The 8,257-nt window shown below is 37.0% G+C and overlaps 1 protein-coding gene across 1 annotated transcript; it reads left to right on the top strand.

Moving 5' to 3' along the window:
* Positions 1-235: 235 nt before the first annotated feature.
* LOC148579291 (uncharacterized) lies at positions 236-905 on the top strand. Its single transcript, XM_088507074.1, has one exon. The coding sequence runs from the start codon at positions 350-352 to the stop codon at positions 671-673; it is 324 nt and encodes a 107-aa protein (XP_088363200.1). The 5' UTR covers positions 236-349; the 3' UTR covers positions 674-905.
* The last annotated feature ends 7,352 nt before the right edge of the window (positions 906-8,257 follow it).

The raw sequence follows: 8,257 nt of genomic DNA, 5'->3' as shown, positions 1-8,257 counted from the left end.
TACCAACTATTCTTTAAATAGAGTTTTTTAAATAATTTAAAAATAATTAGTACCTTTTATTAAGTAAACACGCTCTCCTCTTGATAGTCATTCTTATTTCTTTTTCATATATTCCACCTTTGTGACCATTAAAAGCTTTTGCTAAACGCAAGTATTAGATTCACCCTTATCATCATAACAGAATAATATAACACCAACATATTCACTACTTATCACTAGTGCTCAAAACTTATAAACCATTAGCATATGAGAAGGAAATTATTAATTTAAATACAAGATGAAGCCCTAACATTCACAACCACAAATTCAAAGAGATCAGCTAATGCACCTCTGAACTATAGAAAAAAAAATGTCATTATTCCAAAATCTCAAACAAAATGGGTGGTGCCCTTCATCAAACAATTACCAAGTCCATGAAGTGGCGGAACCGGCGCTGCGAAAGAGCAGCAGCCGACCCCGGCACCAAAAAGGCCACGTGGCATTCAAAATCAACAGCGAGGAAGCGCCAAAAACTGCAGTAGCAGCAGCAGAAGGAGTCTCCTCTGCGCCAGAGACTAAGGCGATCATAAAAAATGTTGCTGAGACTGTGGACCAGAAAGCTAACATGTTTATTATTCATGAGCGGAAGAGGATTGAACTTGCAAGGCTCAAGTCTTTAAATGCAAAGGGTTAGAAAATGAATAAATATCTTAGATATATATTATATGGTCATGAAATAAGAAAATAAAACGTTGTTATTGATGTTTGTAGCTCCATTAATGTTACCTTAGTTATATATATAAGTACACCGAAAATTCTCAAATCTTGTATCCTCTAAATAATACATCATATATACTGCGTTTTATTTTTGTTTGATGTGTGGCATTATATAAATAGTATGTGGTTTTCATGCGGGTTTTTGGTTCCTTGGCTTTTTTTCCTGAGTTTATATTAATTGTTCTGTATATGTTCTGCCCTCAAATTAAAATCAGTTGGTTTCTTCTTCTTCTTTTCTCCCCAACGAATTTCCCAAATTTCATTTAAAACTCGACATTCTCCAATACTTAGCAATTTTTACACATATGATTTCTTCTTCTAACATCTAAAATTCTGAATGTCTTAAAGAACATATACATTTACGTAGTAACGCGTGGCACACAAAGGGAAAGATGCTATTTTGGGTCAGAAGAACTGAAGAAGTGAAGAACATTTTTTATTTGGTAGCCCAACTTTCAACTAACAATTGCTTTCAAATCCAAGGATTGTCTGTCCAAATAAAAAAAAATGAAAACAATAAAATTAGATTTCTGTGGACTCCAGACTAAAAACAAATTTCTGTGGATTGAAGATATTGGTAAAAAGAGATATTGATATAACAAGAAAAAGAGTATAATCCAAGGTTCCGAAATCCGAACTGATTATCGAATGGATTTAATTATTGGTTCATCGGTTTAAAAATTTAACCAGATTAACTATGATTCAATTAAAATAATAGATTTATAATAGGATAAACTACCATTTTAATCTATAATATTTGAGCTAAATTCTGATTTAGACCTTAACATTTCAAACAGCTTTATTTTAATTCCAAAAAATTTTAAATAGATTGAATATTGTCTCACATTTAAATTTGATATGAATAATTAATAGAGTGAGTGACGTGACTGCCGAAACTTTTTTTTTTATTTCCACGTGTTAAAAAATATAACAAAATTTTTTTGTAACACTTTCTATTTTCATTTTTCTTTTCGTATAAAACCTCAAACCCTAGCAATCAATCATCAATGCTCCAAAATCTAAGAAAAATTATTTATATTGGTGATTGTTAGAAGGTTGATTTTACTTACTGAAATTAAACATTATTGCATCTTTGATATATTAATTGTTCGTATTAAATTTAATAGCAAGACAAAATTGAATCCATTTAAAATTTTTTAGGACTAAAATAAGACGTTTAAAATATTAGAGACCAAATTATAATTTAGTCCGAATATTAAAGACTAAAATAATACTTTATTTTTTATAATAAAATAATATATAAAATTATAAATAAATATAAATATATTCTAATATAAACCTTAAAAATACGTATATTAAAAATACAACACTAAGTAGAGATTCATATAAAATTTAAAAAGAAAAACAAATAGATAGATATTAAATTTTATATGCGTATAAAATTCATGATATTATATACTATACGTTATAGAATAATAATTAAAAAATAATCACACAAAAAATATTTTTTAGTTTTATACTATCATAATTCTAATTTTTTATTGAAAAACAAGTGTATTTTATATCTTTTAATTTTTAATCTTTATCTAGTTTAAATTAGATATATTATATAAATATCTTAAAAAATAAGTATAATTTATTATATAATATTTATCAGTTTAATAATATTTTTATTCTTTTTTTTCTTACTTTGAAGACAAATATACTTTTAATATATATCTAATTTAGATTAGATATATTATATTAATATTTTTAACATAAGTATAAACCTGTGATAATAACCAAAAACAAATGTTAAGAAGAAACTCCTTTTTTTTTTGTCAGTAGAAAAAACTTTTTTGATCTTAGTTTACAAAAAAATTAATAAGATAAAAAAACAGAAGCTTTGTAGCCCAAATAAAATATTTTGCCCAAAATCAAACCCTAATTGCACTCACATATATATACACATGAGTATATGACTATTATTTTGGAGACTCTTGCGAGTCCCGCCGTCGTTGCTGAGATAAGGATTGTCTTGCTTCCACAATTTTTTTGAAAAGATACGTTGGAACCGACTTTGTCAGTGTATGTAGGAGTTAGTATTGATTTTTAACATATAAGTCTAATTAAAAATCTTAGTTTAGTGATAAAAAAAATTTATATAAATAAAAATTCTTGGTTGGACGCTCACTTTTAATATATTCTTTATATAATATAACACACATATATATATAATGGTGTATTTTATGGTGCCTATCAATATTTGTCTAACTTATTAAAAGAAGATAAAAATTAATATTTAAATTAAAAAATATAAAAATAAATAATTTTTTAATATTTAAAACTTACTATACAAAGTAAGTTCGGCAATTTCGACACCAAAGTTATAGGCACCATAGAATTTGCCATATATAACACAAGTTGGTCAAATAGAATTGAATTTCGACCCACAGATTAATTCACTCTGCGTTCTGTCGCTCTTCAAAATTCAAGATTAAAACTGGAATTTAAATAATCTTTTGTAATAATGACTATACATAATTTTATTAAAAGACGTTCAAATTCTGAATTTGATCAATATAAAAATTCAAATATTCTTGAAATAAAACATAATACTCAGATTGATAAAAGTTTTACCACAGAAATAGATATGGTCCAAAACATTATTAGAAATCATAGTTAATTACATGTACCATAATTAAAACTCTAATTATATTTTAATTTGTATAATATTTCTAAATGATCCTAAGTACACTTTATTATAGTATTATAATTTATTTTTAAAAACTCATTTACCTTTTGTTACAATGGGTAACCAAAGATTAATGGGCTGGACTCGTTAGGTTGGCCCGATCGTCTGAGGAGGGAAGTCTTCGCAATAGATCACTCTTCTGGACCTCCGTCCGACTTGTGAGTATGAATGAGCGGGGGGTGGTACCTGCAAAGACACTCCGATGCCTAAGTCAGCAAGGACGTAAGCAGGTTTAGGAAGTATTAGGACTTAGTGATACCTGAAGAGTGTCAGTGTATTTATAGTGGTGAACCCATAACCATCATTGGAGTAGTTCCACCTTTTAAGGTGGATAACCGTCCCTTTATCTTAGTGATGTTGAGATATGGCTCCTGGAAGTGGGTTGAGAAATTTTAGGGGCGGTTATTAGCTTGAATGAGTGCCTATCTGCCAGCTAATCTCAGTTCCCGACTTCTTTAGGGCAAGACGTGTTAAGAACCGACTTCTCCAGGGGAAGGTCGGTGTAGGATGAGGCCCAATCTTTTGGGTTGGGCCTTTCGTTTGGACCTGGGCCTTAGCGTTGGGTCAGGGTATGAACAGTGCCCCTACTCGAGCCCAATTTCTTTTAAGAGTTGGGGTCGAGTATTTAACTCAGGACCGTAACCGACCTGATAGGGGACCGACGTGATGTTTCAGATCTGACGTGTTTTAAAAATTCTCAACAGTCGCGTCTAATCAAACGTCGCATCCGTTAGGGATTTGTGTATTCATACGCGGGGATCAGTTACATTGGGAACGGTGCCTCTCTTTAAATGACGGCTTCCGATTTTACTATTATGCCCCCAACGTTTTTATAAATACTTTCCCTCTCTTTCCTTGCTTCGTTTCTGAAAATTTTCACACTTCCTCTCCTCTGTTCGGAAGAAGCTTTTGTTCGAAGGAATTCATCTTTCTCTGCACCTATCCTTTTTCAAGCAAAGGTTGGTTTTCCTCTACTCTCTTTTTATAAAATGCTTTCATTTGCGTGTTTTTATTTTTAGAGAGGAGAGTTGGCTTGTAGGCTTCTAGTGATTCTTTTTTGTTTGATTTTCAGGCCCCTTAGAGACCCTGTTTTTGATCCTTTTTTCTTTTTTCTTTGTAGGTTTCACTAACCCTTTCTAGGAAAAAATGTCTTCTACAGAAACCCTTGCTCAGTGGGTGGATGTCACGGTTCTGGGGGAAGAACCTTTTGTTGATACCGACTTCATCACCAATCTTCGCACTCATCATAGGCTTTGCACCTCTGATGAAAATGAGCCGAAATATGAACTGATTGCCCCGGGTCCGGAAGACCGGGTTTGTTTTGGGAGGGCTTCTGAGGCAGCCCCTCATTTTTTCTATATGTATGAGAGCATGATTACTCGCCTGGGCATTTTTCTTCCTTTTTTCGACTTTGAGATTGCTGTTTTACGCCATTGCCGTGTTGCTCCTACCCAACTGCACCCTAATTCTTGGGGTTTTCTGAAAATTTACCAATTTATCAGCCATGCTTTAGATTTTCCGACTTCTCTGAGGATTTTTTTCCTCTTTCACATGACCAAGCCTTTTAGTGGGCAAAATAACAAACAACAGTGGGTGTCTTTCCGAGCTATACAAGGTCGGAGAGTCTTCACTCTTTTTGATGAATCCTTTCATGACTTCAAAAATTATTTTTTCAAAGTTTAAGCTGTAGAAGGTCACCATCCCTTTTTCCTAGATGAGAATTCTTTTCCTCGCTTTCCTCTGTACTGGTTGGAGGCCTCCCCCTGTGAAAAATATAGTTTTGATGATTTTGATGAAGTGGAGACAGCCATCGTGGGGTTCCTCCGAGAAGTATGGGGGAGGGCCCCTTATCTGGATACAAAAAAGTTTCTCCAGGGGTCTCCGACCTTTTTTCAGACACAACTAGATAGCTTTTTGTGTGTTTATATTTTCCAACTTGTTTCTTCCGACTTGTTTTGCTGATTTTAGTTACCTAATTGTTTTTTACAGAGATGGCAAAGAAGAATTCCAGGGAGTCTTACCAGAGAGTTTAGGAGGCCAAGGAAAGATCCCGCGCCAGAGTTGGTGGCGCCAGGGCAACTAGCTCTTCCCTTCCTTCTCCTCCCCCTCTTCTCGCAATTTGGGGACCCCTGCCCAGCCCATTGTCATTTCTTCCTCAGCTTCTTCTCTGCCATCCCCTCCTCCCCGATCTTCCCCTGAGCCAGAAAAGAAGAAGCGCAAGACCTTGGAGTCTAGCTCTTCTTTTGAAGGTGAGGTCAAGGTGGATGCGCCTCAGTTCGTTCGGAAGTATATCTATCCTCATACCCGTATAGGTATGGATGATGCTTCTGTACGAAACCACCTTACCATTCTGGCTCAGGAGAGTATCAGGGCGGCAGGGGTGTGCACAAAGTTCCTTGATCTTTTTGAGAAGACTCCTCTTAGCTCTCTGGGTTCATCCTCGAGGGTTGAAGAGCTAGAGGGGAGGCTTCTCTTATATCAAGGGCAGGAGAAGGCGCTGAGGGAGGAGGTCGCCAAGTTAAAGGAAGAGAGGGATGGTCTCTAGGAGAGGGAGAGGAAGCTGCAGGCACAGTGTTCCATGGCGGAGGATCTGAGAGAGAAGGCGCAGGAGAGTTACTCGAGTCTGTTCGAGAATCTTGTGGAGGTGAAGAAGGATTTGATGAGGGGCTCGGGAGGCCTATACAGAGCTGGAGGACTCCATTGCTGACGGGGCTGAAGAAGCATGGAGAATTTTTAAGGAACAGGTCGGAGTCCTTGCTCCCGACCTGGATCTCTCTCCTTTGGATCCGGATAAAATTTTCGTCGACGGAGCTATCGTTTCTCCTCCCTCTCCCTACTATGTCACCGAGTCTGATCTAAAGACTCGGGGTCAGAGGATAATGGAGTCCCCTCCCCGATCAAAGGATGCTCTGAGTTCTTCGAAGGCTCCAGGAACTTCTACTTCTTCTCCTATGGACACTTCTCTTCCTGGCCCTGATGGCGTTCCGACCACTCTCCCTGACTCTGGTGGTGCTCCGACTAATCTCTCTGACTCTGGTCGTGACGACCTTCCTAGCTGAAAAAATTTGTTGTGGCTATATGGGGGCCCGGCCTGTGGGTCCCCCTCTTTTTTAAACTTATTTATTTTTATGTGATGGTGATGGTCTGTTGACATTTTTCTTGGCCTTTTAATGCTTTCTTTGTCTTTTTGTGTGTATGCTTTTCTGTTTTTAGGTTTTGAACAACCCCTTTTGATCCTTATTTTGAAAACCCCTTTTTCTTGGCTGACTGTCCCTCCTTTTAAGTTTCTTTTTTCTTTAAGAACTTGGGACAGTCTTTTGCTTTGGCGCTTTTAATAGGTTTTCTGATCTCTTTTCGGTATTCCTTATACTCAAGATTTATTGAGTTCCTATGACTTAGGTTATTTTTGCGATGGTTTTTTTTGCTGCTCGGTTTTTCCGACTTATGAGTCGGAATGTTTCCGAGTTTTTCACGATCCACTTTTATAACCTCTTTACACCGACTTGTACCTCGTCGTTTCATCCTGACGACCATCTAGGTCGGTTCATGGGATTTTCACGTTTTGTCGAGCTTAAGTCGGCGCGTTTCGTAGAAAGAAAGAAAAGCGAGAAGGAATTTATAAGAGATATTGTAAAAGATCTTTATTTATTTGTGAAGGTACTTTACTGCTACTAAGGGTTTTTGACTGTCCATTGTCTCTCAGTCTCTACTGTGATGCCTCGTTAAAAACCCTCCTTCAGAAAAAAACCCTTTTATTTTGGAAAAAAATCATGAAGTTGGGAAAAGAGTACATCAGGGAGTAGAGTTCGCTTTTAACTATAGTACCTTTTCATATTACAAGCATGCCACGACCTTGGTAACTCGGTGGCGTTTAAGTCGGTTACCTTATAATAGCCTTTTCCTAAGACCTCACTAATTTTGTATGGTCCTTTCCAATTAGCTGCGAGTTTTCCTTCCCCAGATTTGTTGACTCCAATGTCGTTTCTGATTAAGATCAAGTCGTCTGAGGTGAAACTTCTTCGAATGACTTTTTTGTTGTATCTGGTAGTCATCCTCTGCTTCAATGCCGCTTCTCTTATCTGGTCTCGCTCTCGAACTTCGGGGAGCAGTTCAAGCTCCTCTTTGTGCCCCTGTATGTTTCCGACCTCGTCATGGAAGATCACCCTTGGACTTTGCTCGTCGATTTCTATTGGTATCATGGCTTCTACACCATAGACAAGTCGGAAGGGTGTTTCCCCTGTGGCAGATTGAGGCGTCGTTCGGTAAGCCCATAATTCTTGTGGGAGCTCCTCAGCCCAGGCTCCTTTTGCAACTTGTAGCCTTTTCTTTAGTCCTGCCAGTATGACTTTGTTGGCTACTTCGACTTGTCCATTTGCTTGTGGATGTTCCACCGAGGTGAATTGGTGTTTTATCTTCATACTGGCTACCAGGCTTCTGAAGGTAGAGTCGGTGAATTGGGTCCCGTTATCTGTGGTGATGGAATGAGGTATCCCATACCTTGTGATAATATTTTTGTAGAGAAACCTCCGACTTCTCTGGGCCGTGATGGTGGCTAATGGTTCTGCTTCTATCTACTTTGTGAAGTAGTATATTCCCACAATCAAGTATTTGACTTGTCCTGGGGCCTGGGGAAAAGGTCCTAACAGGTCCATCCCCATTTTGCAAAGGGCCATGGAGAAGTTATACTGATGAGCTCCTCGGGGGGAGCCACGTGAAAATTTGCGTGTATCTGGCATGGCTGGCACTTCTTCACAAATTTTGTGGCATCCTTTTGCAAGGTCGGCCAGTAGAATCCAGCTCGGATTA

This window comes from Arachis ipaensis, chromosome B10 (genome assembly GCF_059453495.1).
Source record: "Arachis ipaensis isolate K30076 ecotype BB chromosome B10, ASM5945349v1, whole genome shotgun sequence".
Classification (NCBI taxonomy): Eukaryota; Viridiplantae; Streptophyta; class Magnoliopsida; order Fabales; family Fabaceae; genus Arachis; species Arachis ipaensis.
This window is presented reverse-complemented; position numbering and strand designations above follow the sequence as displayed.

Excerpts from the sequence above, each read along its gene's own strand:
- LOC148579291 (XM_088507074.1), top strand. The coding sequence starts at position 350 with ATGTCATTATTCCAAAATCTCAAACAAAATGGGTGGTGCCCTTCATCA.